The sequence below is a fragment of the Cygnus olor genome, chromosome 22 (genome assembly GCF_009769625.2).
Source record: "Cygnus olor isolate bCygOlo1 chromosome 22, bCygOlo1.pri.v2, whole genome shotgun sequence".
Lineage (NCBI taxonomy): Eukaryota > Metazoa > Chordata > Aves > Anseriformes > Anatidae > Cygnus > Cygnus olor.
The window spans coordinates 7,649,573-7,669,629 of NC_049190.1; the positions used below are offsets into that span (position 1 = coordinate 7,649,573).

The 20,057-nt window shown below is 48.8% G+C and overlaps 1 protein-coding gene across 1 annotated transcript; it reads right to left on the bottom strand.

Annotated features, from left to right (window-relative positions):
- Window positions 1–2,640: 2,640 nt before the first annotated feature.
- Window positions 2,641–19,685, bottom strand: CCDC15 (coiled-coil domain containing 15). Its single transcript, XM_040534380.1, has 11 exons — window positions 19,651–19,685; window positions 19,360–19,510; window positions 16,966–17,115; window positions 15,903–16,091; window positions 14,943–15,059; window positions 10,885–11,040; window positions 8,466–8,585; window positions 6,422–6,525; window positions 4,185–4,361; window positions 3,969–4,117; window positions 2,641–3,030 (listed from the first exon to the last, which is right to left on the bottom strand). Exons 2-11 carry the CDS (start codon window positions 19,489–19,491, stop codon window positions 2,915–2,917), a joined length of 1,410 nt encoding a protein of 469 aa, XP_040390314.1. The 5' UTR covers window positions 19,492–19,510; window positions 19,651–19,685; the 3' UTR covers window positions 2,641–2,914.
- Window positions 19,686–20,057: the final 372 nt, after the last annotated feature.

Genomic DNA, 20,057 nt, shown 5'->3' on the forward strand with positions numbered 1-20,057 from the left:
AGGGGGGAAAAAGGGGAAAAAAAAAAAAAAAGGACTAAAAGGGAAGAAAAAAAAAAAGGGAAGGAAAAAGAACAAAAGGGCGAGAAAGAAAAATAAAGGACAAAGGGTGAGAAAGAAGAAAGGCCAGAAGGGCGAGAAAGGAAAAAAAGGACAAGGGTCAGAAAGGGAAATGGAAAAAAAAAAGGACTAAAATAAGGATGAAAGAGGGAAAAAGAGAAAGGGCAAGAAAAAGAAAAAATGATTAAAAAAAGGGGGCAAGAAAGAGAGATAAGGACAAAAAAGGATGAAATGGGATAAAAAGGATGGAAGAGGGGGAAAAAAAAAGTAAGAGGGGAAAGGACACAAAAAGGACAAAAAATAAAAAAAGGACAACTAAAAAAGGCCAAAGGAAAAAACCAAGAAAAGTCACTGTCCACAGCAGAGGAGCCAGCCCCCAGGCACTGGGGTTTTCAGATCCCTTTCCCATGTCCAATGGGGCCTCAACTTGGAAGCAGCAGCCGGGATGGGTGCGATGCCCATGACAAGGAGCTGCAGGAGGTGATACCAAAAGCAGCGGCTGCTCCCACCCAACTTCTGGCAACAAACGGAAAAAAAAAAAAAAAAATCAGCTTCAAGCCCCGCAGGCAGCTGGAGCAGCTGGAAAGAGGGGGAAGCGAGTTGGGCATCGTGGGACAAGGAAAGCTGCTGGAGCCAAGCCCCGACCCCTCAGAAGCTGAATCACTCGCAGCCTTTTAGGATGAGCTGCCCCACTGGCACCCCAAGGAGCTGTTTTAGGGCCAGAGTCTTTCCCCAGTGGGTAGGCACCTGGAAAGTTTCCCTGGATGCGATTTTTCCAGCAGAAAACGCTGGTTTCAACTTTTCCACTTGCCTTTCCATCCTGCCCAGAAAGCACGTGGCTGCAAATGGCTGTGGGGGCAAGGCTTTCCCTGGCCTGATTTTGGCCCCTACAGCCCTGCCGTTGTTTGGCTTTGAGTTTATTTGCAGGGATTTCCAGACTCCCACTCAGAGTCCCAGTGACAGCAGTGGGGGTGCAAGTGGAACCGCTCAGCATCAGCTGGCGTGATAGAAGGGGCAGATCGCAAGGATGCTGCACTGATAGCTTTATTTAACTTCAATCCCGTTGAGTTCAGCCCCAGTACGGCCTGCACCTGGCCAGGGACCCTGCACCTCATCAGAGGGGTGAAAATGGGGGTCCCTTTTCCTCTCCCCATCCCCAGGGCGCAAGGAAGGGACTGGTGATGTCCCCAGCCCAGCTCTAGGGGCGGCCAAGGGGAACAAATCCCCTCCAGGCACTGGCACCCCATTAAACCACTCTCAGTGCCCCATATGTCTCCGGCACCTTCCCCATGACGCAAATCATGGTTAATAAATAGCACCAGCCCCAAGCTGATGAGCCACCTCCGGACCATGGTTTGGGGTCGTGGGTTTGTTGCACGCCTGACCAGTGCAGGGTTATGCTCGGAAGCAGAAATCCTGGGGAGAAGAGCGTGGAAGCAGGGCTGCGCGCTCGGTCGCCTGCCCTTCCTGCCTGGGTTAATATTGGAGAGGTGGCAGGAGGGTGCCCAGCGGTGGCCACGCTGCGATGACCCTGGCATCCCGTCAGCCAGCACCCATGTGGCAAGCAGTAAGCATTAATGATGGGTTATGGTGCAACCTCTGTCCAGGACAGTATCGCACTCACAGTATCGCTTTCACAGGAAGATACCGCAGGTTTTGCCTGGGAATTGGGCTGTGAATTGGATTTCGAAGAAAAGGAGAAAAACACTTAGTGCCATCAGTGGGTCTGGCAGCGTTGGGCTCGGCCGTGGCTCCTCTGCACTGTGTGCAGATGGATGGGGTCACCCACCTGCATCCTGGCGCCTGAATGTTCCCCACTGGCTGCAGGATACGAAGCAGAAGGTGCCAGGGGCACCAGTGGCTTTGACAGCACCCAGGCACGAGGTTTCTCTTTGGGATGCTCTGGGTTTTGGGATGCTCAGAACCCCAGCGAAGCAACAGGAGCAGCCTGCGATGCTGGTACCACAGAGCAGCATCCCCATGACTAGACCCCTTGTCAAAGCAAATCCATCCCAGCATCCCAAGAACAGCAGCACCCAGAAAAGCACTATGCTCACCAAGAGTTTAAACAGACTTTTCCCAGGGCAAAGCTCCTTTCCAGAGGAAAACAGGCCATGGGAGCATGGATTGGGTGCTACTCTGGGTGGGGGCAATTAGGTCCTCTCCAGGAAGAAAGCAAATGAGCAATACATACCTTACTCTGCCCCGTGACCTGAGAGGCAGGGGCCGGGGTGCGTGATATGGAAATCTACAGAAGGGAGTGGGAAGGAAGAAGTTCAGGATCGGGAGGGTTTCATTCAAAGCAGCTGGATCACACATAGTGCTTCCCAAGCACTGCTAGTGCCTGCAGCATGGGCTGGCCGCATGCCCAGGATCACTCCTCTGTGAACCGATCAGGGCGGGCAAAGGTTTGGCGGCAGGCATGCGCACCCTTTGCCAGGAGCTGGGGCCAAGCACCCGCGGCAAAACACTCTGCAAGTGATCCCAGAAGTGTGGCTTAAAGCGATGGATGAGGCGATGCGATACTCAACCCCGGGCACCTTGTTTCTCCTCATTTCTCACTGCAAACAAGACTACAGAGCATCACACATGCTGCAAAGTTTATTGTGCAGCTGAACACCAAAATTCAAACGCTTGCCTCTAAACAAGCCCAGAAGAACAATCAGCCCCTTCACACTTGCCACCAGCACTGTGCTCCTGGTCTGGCCAACCGCACCAAGGGAGCAAAACCAAAGATGCGTGACTTAAACCTGAGCACAAGGAGCAGCAAGTGCTCTGGCACGGCACGGCTCTCGTGCTGGGACACGACGCCTACTTACGCCAGTCCCTGAGCCACAGGGGCACACAGCCACCCTCTTCACTGGTGCTTCACAGGGTGTGTGCAGAGAGCAGCGAGGTCACGGATGGGCAGTTTCATCCTCCCATCTGTGGGGTCACAGGACAGGACGACAGACTGCAGAGCATGGCTGTAGGCTGAGTAGGGAAAGAACCGAGAAGCAGTGTTAGGAGATGAGAGTTTCACCTATGGCCCAAAGCTGGGGGCAGCTTCTGTCTTTTACTGCAAAGCAAAGAGAGAAGACCTGTTTTTTAAGATTAATCAACATGCCTGTAGTTTTCCACATTCTTTTTTTGCACCCTGCAGGCTGGATGGCAGTCTGTACACTCCCAATTACAGAGTGGTACGTCAGCCAAAGCAGGAAACCCAGAGATTTTTTTAAGGCCTCCATTTCTCCACTTTGCAAAGCCACCTAGAAGATAACTCCCAATTACTCAGGCAGGTATTTTTCCTAGATCAGAGCACTCTTTGTGTAAAGATGATTTCTGTCACCTTCTTGCAACCAACGTCCCCAAGCACAGATCTAGCATTTAAGCAAAGAGCTCCAAAAGCCACTGGTTTCCCATGCCCTTAACAAGCCCGTTCTGCAGTATTTTCCTCGTGGCTCTCCCCCTGTCAACACATCTACGTATTTACAGCAGCATTTTTCAACACTTTGACACAGAGGCTGGCATTCTGCTGAGGATGCCACTAAGCTCCCTGAAGAGAGAGAGGAAGAAGGGATTAGAAATGAGCAGCTGAGCACCTGATTTTTCCCTGAGCAACATATTTGAGTTGCCCTAGTCTTACACTAGGCAAGCTAGCAGCTGGGCACATCTGCGCAGTATTACAAGATGTACCTGCAGCACAGAAAGATCTAGTTAAACACAATGTTGAGTCTATCAGCAGCAGGGCCCTTTTGTTTTTGGAGTATGCTTGCAGTCCTGGCAGCCATGAGCTTTTCTGCACAGTATCAGCAAACAGTAGCCCAGAACCAACGGGAACTTCTGGCCAGGATTGATTTCTCCCAGTGCAGTCGGACATATGCCCTCTGCTAGGTCTGTGCTAAGTCCTCTTGAAGAGCAGGAGCTCCTACCTTTGTGGTTTTTGTAGAAGACACAGTTGTTGGCACAGGTATCTGGGTGGGACTCCCAGAAATCAGAGCTGCAGGAGCACAAGGGAGGCAATTCGATGTTGTACAGCTTCATCTTCTCCTTCACCTCAGCTCTTAGAGCTTCTACATACCTGCAAGGGACAAAGCATTCACTTTTGCTCTGTACAAGGAGCCAGGACCCAGTTGTTGGCAGCTCACCTCACGTACTCCTTATTTCGCTGCTGCTTTTCCTTAATCTTCAGCCTACTCTCCTCCAGTTCAAGGTGGGCCAGGATTTCACAGACACTTTCCCCCAAGCAGGGTTCTTGCTGCTCAGCCATCTTCTGCATCTTTTGCTCTTCCACTTGGCGCTGGTTCTCCTTCTTGCTCTTAATCCTGCAGGCACGGACAGCTGTCACTGGGCTTCCTTAGAGGAGGAAGGAGCTTCCCCACGTGAACTCCATTTCCTGACATGTGCTGGACCACATTTACACCCACCCCATTTACATGTTCCTGTTCTGAAGTGGCACCTCCACTGCTCCAAAAAAGCTCCTGAGATGCTCTCTTCCATTCTTTTGAAACCAAGAGTGGTGCCTGGGCTCTTTTATATCCACCCGAAGGGCAATAGTCCATGGGGCCAACTACCCAGCCACCCCACTTGTGATATCTTCTGATTATAGGGCAGCTTGGATCCTACCATAAGCTGTCCTTGCAAAATTTCCATGACAAGGAACTTAACAGGACTGCAGAAGAGTGCAAGGTACAGCAGAAAAACTACAAGGATCCCATGCCTACTCTAAATAGACTTGAAGAGGTGATTTTTTTTATTTTTTATTTTTTTTTTTGTTTTTAACCAGATCTTCATTGCCTCAATTTCCATTGCACCTAAATGGCACTCCAGCCCTTCCATGGAATCTGGACTGTATAATTCACAAAAATGCAAAGCACATTCCCTTGACAAGTGGCAATTACAAAACACAAAGACTTTAAACCGAAGCATCTGCCATTTTATTCCTGCTGATGAGTAACAAATGCAATAATATGTTACACACGGATCACTGCCAAAAGGCATTCAAAAAAGTCAAAGCTGGGTAGAAGCCAGGGAAAGAAAGCGTAATAGAATGGGACTTTTAGGATGTTACTCCATTTGGTGGGTCAGATATGAGAATGAAGTGCTCACACATTGAGAAGGGAAGTACTAAAGCCAAACTTCTCGTCAAGTTATAAACTCCAAAACATCTTTTAAATGAAGTGGTAATAGAGCCTTAACTACACCACCATAAATCTTCTACTGTAGAAGCTAAGGCCAAGGCCAACTTAGCTTTACACTAAGTAATTGCAAAAACAGCTTTTTTTTGCGCATGCTCTGAGCAGCTTGCAAGTCTAGCAGAGACCCTGGGACTGGAAGGGGCGGGGGTGCGGGGGAGAAGATATCACTAGCTAGAAAGTCCCTGGTGTCTCGCCAGCACTTGCAGGGCAGGAAAGGGTCTCCAAAGCTCTGAGCGCCAATTTAAGTTTCAAGAATGTGGCTGTAGAATTTCCTCAGATTTGCAATTTCTCTCTGAAAAATGGCCGCAAAAAAACAACCACCAGGATCTTGTGCCCCAGGAACACTGCATCACAGCAGGCTGAGCCCTTCATTTAAAGGCTCGCTCATTTATTCTGCTTGCTGGTTTGTCCACTTGGATCAGTTGGAGCTGGTTGCAGGTGGCATCTGGGTTACACTGCTGTTTTGAAACTGCACTTCAATCAAATCAAACGGGAGGTCCAGATCCCGCCCTCACAAACCTGTGCTGCTCCCACAGAGCTTGCTCACTGCAAACCCAGTGTCAGAAAAGGTGATTACAGTGTGGAATTGGATCATTTTAGATGCAATTTTTAGATGCTCTTGCCTAGCGAGTCAAAGACAAAAGCGTAGAGCATCTTTCTTTTGGTCTGAAATTGCAGAGCTCCTCCTTAAGAACCTCCTTAAATGGAGACGAAACAACCAAAACATGAACAGGTACTTTTACATAGATAACGAGTTTTCAACTCTGGAACAAGTGCTAAGAAATCTTTTTATTATGCTATATATATGTTTATAGTTATGAGGGTGAAGGGTCTGACAAACATCCCAGAGAAAAGTAGTTTAATGAGAACATGATCTCACCCCAAAGTTTCTGAACATGGGCACAGGGTCTTGGGATCGGTGCCCCAGAGGGCTGTGGTTTGGTAAACCATACCTCTCTCAGCCTGACATTTCTAACTCCCATTTCTTACTGCCTAATTAAAAAAAAAAAATCAAATTTTTTTTAAAGTAGATAAAGTGGCAAAGGAGTCAGAATGTGACTCATCACATGCTTTTTTTTTTTTTTTTTCCTCCTATCAAGATAGACAGTCTTCTCAAAGCCTTTGTGTTTTGTTTACTGGGCTGCAAAAGGAAAGTGAGAGCGTGTTGCTCATCTGCACATACTCACTTAGCAATCCTCTTCTGCTGCTCTTTCTGCCTCCGCTGCTCCTTCACTTGCTCTCGCTCAACATTCATGAAGAGACGCTTGCACCTCAGGTACTCATTCTGACGCTGTAGGAATGAAGATGCAACTTTAAGAAGGATGTCTTGTAGGAGACTTATCTAGCATCAGGTAATATCAATGCTCGGCTTGATTTTTGGAGCTCATAGTTGAGCTCCAAAGAGAAGCCTCACTCCTTCCCCAAACGATCCTTAGAAGTCCCTTAATATCCCAGGACTAAGGAGAAGCTGGAGAGATGGAGGGAGTCCAAGGCATCTCAGAGCATCACAGAGCTTAGTACCAGCACCCTTTGACTGAATCTCCTATGGATACGGGACACCTGACAAATTCCTAACTTCTTACTTTCCTGGCGAGAAAAAAACCAGCTCCCCCCACTTCACTCCAATAGAGGAGAGTGCTACAAGCAACAGTGCATGAATTTCTATCCACCATGGTCCACTTGCAGGCCTTACACAAAATCCTGTTATCTCCAAAAGAAATCAATAAATAAATAATGCACAACATCAAGCTGAACCCAGCACATGCAGAACTGCAGAGGCGGCAAACTCATTGCTGAGACAAACCCAAGAGCCCCACATGGAACACAGCTCTCACACAGCTGGACTACACGGAGAGGTTCGGTGTTTGGGCTTCAGCTTAAACCCAAAGATGCAGCGAGGGTGGGGAAATCTCCTGGCTCGATCTCACATCTGATCCTGCCACCTGAACGGGAAGCAGTCAGCATTCAGTTTGTTTGAGCTCCACGATGCCAGAAAGTGGAAGGCATGGATTTTCTCATCAATACCAAGAGCTCTGGGCTGAGTGTGTCTGTCCTGTTCACTGGAAACAGCCTTGCACAGCTGGAGATAAAGGCGCAGGAGAGATTGGCAGGCTGAAAGCGTAGAAAGCTGGGTGGAAAAAAACCATACGGAAGAGCCTGCTGCAAACCCAGTTATCTCAAGGTGGATCAGAGCCAAGGAGATACAAAGCAAGGGGCAGAGGGAACTGATGGGGGAAGCAACAGCCTGACAAGCCCCAGCTGCTGTCATGCCTTCCAGAAACCACAACCGGATTTTTGGATCAGTTTGTTAGAAAAATGCACATAAAAAACAAAAACAATTTGTTCAAAGTCCTTTCAAGTTTTATGCTGCAGACCGCAAGGAAGCTGACAAAAGATGAGAGAAATGCTCAAGTCAGAAAGAAGCAGGAAAAAAAGAAGCCACTTTCTTTAGACATCCCAGAGAAACAATCCCTTTGCATCTCCTGCATTAGCATGAGCCAAACTGTTGGACACAGACTGATTGGCCCCTGTGATTAAATCAGACCCTCAGCGTGCTACAGTAAGACACGAAACCCCATTAACAACACAAACAAACCCCAGCAAGCTTAGACCACTCCTGAATCAAGTTAGGCAAAGTTACTGTGCTCAAGTAAAGGGCCCATGAGCCAGCCAAGAGGGAGGTAACTTCATGCCTTGCACTGACCAAACGGAGCGGCTCAAGCTGAGAGCACAGCCAAGCTCCTGCAAGTGTCAGGCTTGCAGTCTGTGCCTGAAAGCCATTATCCCTCCTGCTAGGTGCTGATATGGTAGGAACCTTTATGTTCCAGCCTTATATCCAAACAAGATAAAGTAGGGTTTTGTTCTTTTTCTTTTCTTGTTTTTCCCCAGCATTTTTTTTAAATAACATTTTTGGCAGGTCTTCCCCCCCCCTCCCCGTGCAACTAAGAGAACAAATCACACCACCTTTCAGCTTTTGTTTTGCAAGGCAAAATGAGCCAAGCTCTTTTCTTCTAAAACACTTCAGTGTTAATTTGGATCTCAGATACTGAGTAGGTTTCTACCTACTGCGTAGGTTTGCTGAAAACCCAGGACACCATCAGCACTTACAAACTCACAAACCCAGCAGATGCTGCTCCCAAGGCTTACCTGAGCCAGCAGCATTCCCTAGGCTCAATACCTTTCACTCCCGAAATGGAGACAAAACAGTGAGCTTGGTTGTAGCAGACAAACCTGCTTCTTGGTTTCCTCTTGGTCTATGCCAGCCCAGAGTACAAGGGGAGCTCGACAAGTGGGGTTCAGTCTCTGGGGAGACTTGGGCAGGCTCAAGTCCTTCACTGATCCATCACAGAACTGAAAGACAGTACAAGAGAGCAGCATCAGCATCTTCACAGTCAAGTTTCTCACCTTCCCTCAGCAAAGTCCTCCAAGCTGGAGGTGAGTCAGTCCTCACCAGGGTAACCCACCTAACACAAGCTGCACGTTTCCAGGATACGTGTGCATTAGGCTTACATGGTAAGGTTTTATCGGGGGGGGCTGCAGGGGTGGCCTCGGTGAGCAGAGCCCAGCAGCTGCCCCATGTCAGACCAGAGCCAGCTCCAGACAGCTCCAAGAAGGACCCGCCACTGGCCAGAGCTGAGCCATGAGCAATGCTGGTTGGGCCTCTGGGAGAGGAGAATTAAGGAGGGGGAGGGGAAGGGGAGGAAAAACTGCTGTGCTAAAAAAATGCAGCTGGGAGAGGGGAGTGAGAAGTGCAAGAGAAAGAACCCTGCAGGCACCAAGGGCAGTGCAGCAGGAGGGCAGGAGGTGCTCCAGGCGCTGGGGCAGAAGTTCCCCCGTAGAGGCCCCCGGTGCAGCAGGCTGTCCCCCTGCAGCCCACGGGCACCACGGAGCAGATCCCCACGCTGCAGCCCAGGGAGGAGCCCACCCAAGAGCAGGGGATCTGGGGGGGCTGCTGCCCGTGGGGGACCTGTGCTGGAGCAGTTTGCTCCTGACAGACCCCGTGGTAAGGAGCAGTTCCTGAAGAGCTGCTGCCTGTGGGCAGCCCCCGCAGGCTCAGTTCGGGAAGGACGGCATCCCGTGGGAGGGACCCCACGGGGAGCAGGGGCACAGAGGGACCGAGGAGCAGCGGAGATGAAGCGTCAGGGACTGACCGCAGCCCCCATTGCCCCTGTGCTGCTCAGGCGGAGCAGGCAGAAGGTGGTGGATGGGGGAAAGGTGCTTTTAGTTCTCACTGCTCTCATCTGTGAGCAATAGGCAATTAGCCTCCCTTTGGCTGAGTCTGTTTCTCCTGGGACAGTAATTGGTGAGTGATCTCCCTATTCTTACCTCAAGTTTTTTTCTCCTCCTGTTCTATTGAGGAGAGGGAGTGACAGAGCAGCATGGCGGAGCTTAGCTACCTATCGGTGTTAAAGCACCACTATGTTTGGCTTCCCCTCCCTATCACCAGACAGAAGACACGTTCTACATCTCCATATAGGAGCATGAGCACCAATGCTTTGACAAAACACTTCTAAAGGCATCCTTCGAGGAGTTTTCTGTATTAGTTTAAATAGGGATTCCTATTACCACCTCACCTCCCAGACTTTGATTCTGAACTTCATGAAGTGCAAGAAAGTAATAGTAACAAAGCAAGTGTCAGGGAAGTTCAACAGTCAACGTCTCCCAAAACCTCAGTGCAAACCTTCACCTTCTTCACTGCACTCACAATATTTGCCAAGCCAGTATTTCTGCTCCCTAGCTGGACGAATCACCAGATAAGGTTGGGCACACGTTGCTATATCCATAAAGTATTTGCTAACTACTCCAAGTAATCCAAAGGGCAAAACATTTCCACACCTCGGATGCTTAACAAAACTCTGACTGAAAACAAAGAATCAATAAATACTTTAGCCCTTTAGCCGGATTCCCAGGAGCAGGCACATAAATGCTGCCTCTAAGGGAGGTGTTTTGTACCATCCCCACTAGCTGCCAGCCCTGAGGCAAGGGTGAGGGATGCCAGTTCATTCCTCTGATGAAAAACTTTTTTTTTCCATTTTATTGGAGGCTTCTGTCTGGTTTGATGCACCCACTGCTCTCCCTCCCCAGCACAGGACAAGGGGCAGCCACAGGTCCTCCTGAAACTAGATTAAGCGCACGATGCAATTGCACGTGCAGTCTCAGATTTCTGCTGAGCAACAGCCAATTGGCATGATGAGGCAAGCACATATAAACCACTTTTGAAGCCACAGCAGTAAGATTAAAGCAGTACAACAGTAATGTCGAAACGGCACGGCTATTCTAAGAGAGCACAACAGTCAGAGCTCCCATTACACTTACCCACTAATGGGCTTTGTGTATTTAAAAATGGTGACCTTATGCCCACAGATCAAGACACATGTAAGTTCACAGGCACCTTCTCGCAAAGGTGTCCCTCAAGACCGTGTGTGCTGTGCCAGAGACCCTTCTCCAAGCCATCAATCTCACCTGGCTTTCACACTGCTCCCTGGCCTGTTTTGACCAAAGCTGAGAGTAGGCATAAGAGTTAGCCAGGCCTGAAGGAGTAACTGAAACTGATTACAACAGCAGCCTCACCATCCCTGCTTAAACAAACCCAACTCCCAAAGATTTGAACTTCTTCAGGCTAACTGGCCCAACTTCATATGAGTATTACTTTTTCAAATTCCACTTTGATATAGAAACCATCTTCTTGTTCAGCCTGATGCAGGGCTGTTGCCTGGTCTTGTAGTTCAGCTGGAAGATCATGATGTCCTGCTAGACGTTCCTCACTCTCATCTTCTGTGGGCACTGTGGCATGAGGCACTGGTTCCTGGAGGAGACAGGTGTGAATGCAAAGTTCGTATGTGACTGCTTTGGTGCAGAGAGCAAATGCAATATACTTGAGCAAGGGTCAGAAGTAGCTTTAACCTCAGGAGGCTTGTTCTGTGAAGTCAGTTGAGACCCAGCAAGCAGCAACACAATGTATTCAAGCATCACTGCAGGGCACGAGAGCCAGAAAAATCTAAATTAACAGGGTAGCTCGTGACTACAACCAACTGTAGAAAGTGAGGGACAGATGTATGTGTGTGGGGTGAAGGAAAGAAAAGGGAAAGACCTCTCCAGGCACTATTTCACAACTGCAAGAGATTTGGGGTAGGTGGGATCTCTTGAGTGACGCTCATTCTGTAGTTGTTCAGATGGTAAGTGGGCAGGCTCCTGAAAGGATATTAACAATATTTTGAGAGGCAGCAGATTGTTTCCTACAAACTAGAAATCAAAATGCCAGAAGCAAGCTCTGAGCCAGTTTTTTTTTTTTTCTCCTTGCTGTCCCTTCAGCAGGCTAGGAATGGAGACAGGTGGGGAAGAATAGGACTGTTCATAGAGTGAGAGGGTGGATCAACAGGAGGAGTACAGGTCAAGCCAAGGTTTGCTCAAGATGGTTGTGCTGCAATATATGAGGCATGGAGGATAGCCTGGAGCCAGTCTGCACAAGAAATTATTTGATAGGCATAGGAATTACTCTATCAACGCTGTAATGACAAAAATACAACACAGAGAAGCTTCTTCAGTTAGGACAAGGAAGTGGAGAGTGACGGTTATTGCTTTCTAAGGACGCTCTGAAGCCCTGAAGGCAGAAGGAAATGAAACTGCTGGGAAAAAAATCTTTGGGGAATGGTCAGCTGGGGAAAAGAATTTGGGTGCTGTCATGCTGAAGACCTACAAACCCTTCCGCAAAGCAGATGAAGACTTGGTGAACAAGATCACCTGAAACACAGGACAGATAATTTCCACTGGATTACAATCTAGGTATCTGTTTGGGAAAGAATTGCAGCAGGGAACAGACCAGCAGGATCTTTAAACAGTTTCTGACCTGAAAAGAAATCTCCGAAAGTGAGGAACAGCAATGGTTTCAGGAACAGACTTCTTGTTTAACAATCGCAGAGAATGCGACTCCTTACGGGGAAGAAGAAAAAATAGAAAAAGAAGGAAAACAGAACCAAAGAAGCAGCAGATCTTTAAACAATGCTAACTGAACAAGTACGAGCTACCTTGCTGGAGTGGAAAGACATGATGCATAGTGTGAGACAAACCTGGCTAAGTCCCAAGCTCTTCTTGTGCCTGTGATCAATGTGAGCACAGAGGAAATGAAGCATGGGTCAGACTACTGAAAGAATCATGTAGGAGACAACACAAGCATGCAGGGGCATAAAACAAGTGCCAGAAAGGCCAAGGCTCCAAGTAAAACAAGAGACATCAAGGTAACAAGAAATCAGGCTTTTGGTACGAGGGACAAAAGAGGACTCATTACACAGGGAGAGGGAAAGCTATCAGAAGACACCAAGAAAAACTGGATTTTATGCTTCTGTGCATTGGCTTTCAGCCAAAGAGCTGTCCTGAGCTAGTAACAGAAGCAAGACAAATCTTGGACTAGAACTGGGAAGAAAAAGTCAGATTATTCCTAGAAACTGAGGCTTTTTTTTTTTTTTTTTTTTTTTTAAAGTGGGCAGAACCTGCCCTGGGTTACCTCCAGGACTGGCAGACAAGCTGCTAACAACCCCCTTGGAAATGCATGGAGGTCCAGGTTATTGGGAAAGGACAGGCAGTGTTTAAATAGCCTTTAAATTAAGGAGGGGAAAAGGAAATACTAAAGAGAAAACTACAGGAATTTCAGCCTCAAAAGTTTTTAATTGCCTGAATTCTGGAGAAATGAAAAGAAATCACCTTGCAAATTGCCTGTAAGCTGCTAGAAAACAAGATAAGCAGCCACCAACATAAATTTGTCAGGAGCAAGTAGCGTCTAGATAGTATGAATTTATCCTACTACAGAAGAAGCCTCAGGCAAGACCATAGCAGAAGACATCTCAATTTTAGCCTTGCTTTTGACATGGCCTGATGCAACACTTTGGTAAGGAAGATACTCATTAAGTGAAACCAGTACAAGGGAGGCGCAATACTGATTAAAAAACGCTATCTGGATTCAGTCAAGGTAGCTTGCTGAGATAGAGAAGAAGAACTAGGTGGACTCTGCTTGATAATTTCATCATTGGCCAGACTGACAGAAGAACGAACCCACCAGGCTACATGAAGTTGCAGAAATATTTGAGAACAGGTTAAAACGCCTGCATTCAAATCAAAGAAATCTGCTGGGGAAGACAACACAAGGAAGGTCAACATGAACAAACACAAAGGGCAAGCAGCAATTATCAAGGTGTGACGTCTGTGGCAACCTTTTGCATCTGAAAAGAAGGGAATAAGCTGTTGTCTAATTGTGAATATGGAAAACAAGGCATTCATATAGGAAGAAAGAGTCACATTAAAATAAGAACTTTTATTCTCTACCACCTTGGAGCAATAAAACGGAGTAATGCAATAAATCAACATATCCCTCTTGGCAAAAGTTGCCTAGGGAAGCTATTAGAGCCTTCCTGCCAGAAATTTTAAGAGAGTGGAGATTAGCATATTTCTGCAACAGTACCTACACTACCGCTCAGGTAGGAGGACGGATGGAGTGGCCCAGAATCCCTCCCAGCCTTGTTTCTCACTGCTGTGGATGACTTGTCACAGGACTCCCACACCACACATCCCACAAGTGCTCTCTGTCTTCTGTAACCGTCTGGATTGCTTGGGCAGGGACTGTATTATTTATGTGAGGCTTTAACACTGCTAATAGCCAAGTAATGTTATCAGTCCATCTTGCTGAGCAGTCTGAACGCACTGAGGACTTAAACAGAAGGTATGCGCAGTGTTTGAAATAGATACAAGTTTTCTGAGCCCATAATTACAGTGTTTCTGTAACTCTTGTTCTCAAAGCTGACTTTCTTGAACAGACATCCAACAATACATGGAGTAGGAAGACCCAGACCAGCCCTTATATAAAAGGCATTTTCTAGATAACAGCTAGCCAAGATGTACTTCACCCTTGATGAACCCGAAAAGAGAAGGGAATGAAGAACTGCAAGACGGGCAGGAAGCTGGCTCCAGTGAAGGCAGTAAGACAAAATACCAGGCTGGGTTGCTGCTGGTATTCTCCAGGACTGGTGGGTGGGCAAAGTACATCAGTTTAAGAAAGGTCTTGGCATAGAAAGCACAACACAGCTATGCCAACAGCTGTAGCATAAAGCTGATTTTGAGTAACAAAAACAGGATGAAATTGAACAGCACAAAAGGTCAGGCACTTGGGACTAATCTTGTTATGTGGCTACTATGTACTTAATGCTTTGAGAAAAGGAGATGCATGCCAACAACTACATGCCTGCCAGAAGCCAGTCCTGGATGAGGAATACCCTCCAGATCTTAGCCATGCACACAACACAGACTGATGCAATGGAAACAATTCTTGAGGTTTGCTGAAGAAATAAAGGCGCATAAGGGGAGAGTCGATCACTACATTCCTCCCAGATACGCAGACCACAATCTAAGCCTCTTAAACCTTTTTTGAACTTGTATTTCCTAGTTTATCTTTCATTAGTCTCTGCAAACAGAAGTGTTTTCACCCACTTTACCCTTCCGCCTTCTCTGAAAGGTGCCTAGAAGAACAAAGGTGGAAGTGTCATGCATGGGACAGAGCCCTCAAGCCCCATTCATCCACGGGTGAATCATCATCTGGGTTGCAAAAACAACTTTTGCTGAACAGACTCCCTGAGTGATGCTTCGGATTTGCCAATTAGCATCAGACCTGCCCACAGCTTCACGGGTAACTCACCTTAGCCTGCCCCAGCTGCCCTCACTTACCTCATGACTCCTGTTGAGGCTCCAGATGCCACCGGGGAGCTCAGGAGGCCCCGTTCCTTCAGGCACAGTCCGGCAGGATGCCAGCCTGCGACGAACTTGCCTCATGGTTTTGCTGAGCTGCCGTAAGAGGGGACATAAGGACAGGCAAAACAACGGGTCAGTAGATGCTTTCTGCGAGGGCCACGCCAAGAAGTTTAATTACGTAGAAGAGATGTCGCAATGCACCCTGCTCAAAACAAGGAGAGCTTCAGTGCTTTATTGAGGGAGTGTGGGTCAACTTTCAGTTAGCTTCACCAACAGGTGTAACATGTGATTGGGGTAATCTGCAACCAATGCATCTTTCAGAGCTGCCCAAACGCACCGAAACCCTGATCTAGCCATGGTAAAGGACATGGTTACAGCTCATCCATTCCCGAATCACTTTGCTGAGATGTTAGAAGTCCCAGATCCCCAGTGCCCAGCCAGAAATTGTTACATGTCCCAGGGGAAACAGTGCCCCAACTAGAACAACTCCAATTCCTGGATGAACGCAAATGCCTTATAAGATGCCAAATGCAGCGTCAGCATCTCTATTAAAGAAGTCCCTGGATCACATTTTCCAAGATTTCACAATCACACACTCCTGGTTTGCAGGACACAAGCTTCAATGAGGTGGCACCATCTAGTGTCTACTCTCCAACATGACATCCCAGCGCAGTAACAGGTCACTGTGCAGGGTTCCCCGTGGGTTTTACTGTAAATTCACGGTGTCTACAAGCAGTGGAGAAAGTACAAGCACAGCATCCCATGGAGTGGTATACCAACATTTTGTAAGCCAGAATAAAAATGTAAGCCAATGCTTCATTTAGTATAAATATTAGGGATCCATTGTAAAAACAGGTAGAAACTGTTTCAAACAACGAGCACACAGCACGACAGAGCAGGGATGGAAAAGATGAGCACAGGAGGGAACCTACACACCTTGGTGGCCTGCTGCTGGAAGGGTTCGCTGGGCAACCCCTGCTCCTGCCACTGTGCCAGGATGGTGCGGGCACTGGGGCTGCAGATGGCGGGTGCGGGGTGGCTCCGAAACACACACGTGTTCTTCTTGGGAGTCAGGTGCAGCACTGAGTCCGAGTACTGCATGGCAAGGCAGGTCTCCTTCTCTGCCTGCCAGGACACAGCCCCCGATGTAAAAAAAAAAAAAAAAAAACACACAACATGTAAATCTCAAGTGATCATCTCCCCCTTGGCAGGCACATGTCCCTGCAGCAGCTCATGCTCAGCTTCTAGGATTTCACCCTTCTGAGGTAAAAAAAAAAAACAAGACACTAAAGCAACACTCTTTAGTGGGCACCATGAGAAAACACAAGCAGTTTTGCCGCTGTTCTGAATGGTGCTAGCAGAGTTACATGTGGACATACCCACTCGACCATGCCTTTTCATCTTTGGAAACAGCCCAAACACCCTAGGGGTGTGTCCAAAACTGTTGATATTTCGGTACTTCCACTTCTCGCTGCACAGTGAGTTTCTGGCAAGTATTACGGAAGGTTGTTTGAAAGTAGAAAGGATTAAATGTATTCACAGGATAAAACAAGCCCTTGGGAGAAAATGGGAACATGGACAAGGTGTGGAAGTGTTGCTTGCAAGCTGCCCTGGGAGAGGACAAGCTGCTTTGCTCCAATGCGACCAGGAGACATTCACACCATTCACAACTCGGGCCTGGCTATTTTTTAACACTGTGGAGATCTGAGAGGGCACCAAGGACACCGTTCTCTGGCTACTGCTCCAGGGAGCCATTGACCCTTCCATGGGGAAGCAAAAGGCTTAATGCACCTCTGGCATCAGAGTGAGCCAAGGTGTCATGCTGGCCTCACTCACGGGTTTGCTATTTGCAGCCACAGGGCCTGCTGTAGCCACAAGTTTCCTTACTTTTTCGTATTAACATCTTGACTTAGGGTTTGCAGTGTTGTTTTTTTTTCCCAGCTTAGAGGGACATGTTGGTTTTAGAAGTCTGTGAGGCAGGGAGAATGGGGATGCTTACCGCTTCGCAGGACTTCTGCAGCTGTTGCTTTCTCCTCATCCTGACTTGCTGGTTCACTCGCTGCTTTACTTCTCCCTGGAAGCGTCTCAGGCTTGCTGCCTTCTTCCTTTGCTGCTCCTTCAGCTCCTCCTCAACTTGAAATGCTGAAGCCTGAGAGAGGTGAAAGAAGATTCCACAAGGCTTTTGCTACGTTGCAGCATTACAGCAGCCCATATTCCTGCTTCCCCGTCCAAAACCTGCATCTACAGGCCAGGCAAGCAGCACCCAGCGCAGTTAATAATGACATTTTGTTTCATAAACTGCACGACACCAGCTTGGACAATGCCTATTGAATTGCTACTAGCTTGAATTGAATCTAGCTAGCTAGGTGCTGCTACTGAGCACACACGCTTCTTCCTTTGACTCTGCAATGTGCAGAGAAAGGAAAAAAAAAAAAAAAGTAACCTAACACAGTGACTCCTGGTCACAGTTCCCACGAATACTCAGAAATTCTAAGTCTAGACCCAAAGGAGCAGGCTAATCTCCGTCACATTAACACTCTGTACAAGATCCCACGTCCATTTTTCAGACAAGTGTCTCACAAAAGCCATGCTGGAAGTGCATCAAGCAGTTTGCTGACTACAGTACAGGCAGGGCTACTGCTCTGACAATGATTTTACCATCTGAAGTGAAAGATTAAAAGCAACGACCTAAAAATCAGGTTTTCCATGGTTCCCACTTGAAGCCATGCCAGGCAATTCTGCTTGCGCTACCAAGGTTTAAAGAAAACCAGTATCACTTCCCTGGCTGTCAAATCAGTAAATAACCGTGCAGAATCCTGAAAAGAGGTGGCCAGCAAGATCTGCAAAGGCAGGCTGTCACCTGCTGCAAGCTGATTCAGTTTTACTTATTTACATGCTTAGTTTTATTCAGCTTTACATTAAACACAGCAGTGAGGAAGAGAACGAAGGGGAATGAGTGGAGCTGCTGGTAAGAAGCTGACAGACAGACCGTGTGGCTGATTGCATCAGATCTCCTGATAGACACTTTTACAACACCAAATCGCAGGGTTGTCTGCACCCCACATACCTCACTGCCAGAAATACAAACAGCAGCAGGGCCCCATTAGCACAGCCAAAGCATGAAGACAGAAATCTGCACTATTAACAGGGAAAGCAAGCCAGAGCTACACAGAAAAATGCTGAAGATGCCATCAACAACCTGCCACGCTCCCTGCTGGCAATTTCATTAGCAATTCTGATTGAGGAGGCATTATTATTATTATTTTTTTTTTAGTATGACCCACTGGTTTATAAAAGCGCATTAAGTAAGTTCTGATAACCCTGCGCACCTTTGGCCACACCTGATGGCACAAGGGCTAGGGGGAGGTAAGGAGCAGCTGAGCATGGCAAACACGCAGGGTGAGGACGCCTCTCCCTAGCAGAGGATGAGGATTTGTGCCAAGACAAACCAAGGCAACACTCCGGCGCGAAGCCAAGGCTCAGCCCTCCCAGCAAGGACCAGCAGCTCCCAGTCGTGTTGAAATGCAGAGGACCAGGAGCACCCAGGAAGGCTTCAGCTCCCCCCGAAGTTTGGCAGTGGAAGCTGTGCGAATACAGAGACAATTCATTTCCATATATTATCTCAACCTTTCGGAATTTAAATTACAATATGGAAATAAATCATCTCAGAAGCACAGGAGCTTCTGTAACGTTTAGACATTAATTACAGGGGACTGAACTCATCATCCTATATTTAATGCACCTTTAGTCTTCTTATAATAACCCTCAAAGCAGAAATCCCTGAGATAAGCATCAACGAAGATTTTCTTAAGTGTTTCTAATGGGGTACTGCAGAGATCGCCTCTACGGCCTGGAACATTTAACATTCTTATTTTCAAACCAGCAACATGGAATACAGCTCTGGCTCACAGACATCCTTTATAGGTGAACGGGGAGGCAGCAAACAAGGTGAGGAGCACCAATATGAGGGAAAAATGCACGCAGCGGGCACAAACCTGATGATTTTAGCTGCGTTACCTATGACGGAAGTCAGTTCCTAGTGACAAGCTGAAAATACACAGTTCCAGCTAAAATTACAGCGCAGGGTGCAAATAATTAAGCAGTCAACTGCAGCTTTCTAGAGACAAACCAGATTCCCCACCCAACGGATTTTTAAATTAATACATTTCTCCTAAAAAAAAAAAAAAAAAGGACAGTTTATTCAAGGGGAATCAAACCAGGGCTTATGTAAAAGGGAAGCCAGGCTACGCGGGCACCGCGCTGTCTCACCGCCCCCGCCCCAAAATGACTGAGATAAACGCCCCCGGCTGCCTCCGGCCCGAGGTCGGGCTCCGTCCGCTTCCGTCCCTTGGGGGGTGCCGGGGGGGCGGCCCGGGAGCCCCGCAGCACTCACGAAGGCCAGGCCGTGCTGCGGCCCCGGGGGGCCGCTCTCCACCCAGGCGCCCACGGGGGCCACGCGGGGGCTCCTCGCGGCCAGCACCCGCCGGGGGGACCCCGCCGGCCGCTTCCTGCGGGACGGCGGCATCGCAGCGCCGAGCCTGGGCCTGCGGAAGGAAACAGAGCGTGAGCGGGCACCGCCGGGCACCGCCGCCCCCCTCTCCCTTGGGCGCCCCCACCCCGGTCCCTGAGGGGCCCCCGCGCCCCCCGCCCGTGTCCCCGCGGCCCCCGCCCCAGCCCCACCGACCGCCGCTTCCGCCTCCGCCACCGGTTTGAATCCTGGCGCCGCTTCCGCCCGCCGGCCCCGCCCGCCCCGCCCCGCCCCCGGTTCCATGGGCCGCGGGTTCGCGTCCCGCCGCGGGAGGACGGGGGTGGGGGGGGAGGTGACCGCCCTGCGTGCCCCCGGGAGCGTCCCCTTGAAACGCCCCCCTGAGCACCCCTGAAACATCGCCCACAGCGTCCTTGGAACGCTCCGGGGCATCTCCCCCAAGTATCCTCTCGGAGCATCCCCCTGACATCCCCCCGACATCCCGCCGACATCCCCCTGACATCCCGCCGACATCCCCCCGATATCCCCCCGACATCCCCCCGACATCCCCCCGACATCCCTCTGACATCCCCCCGACATCCCCCCGACATCCCCCTGACATCCCC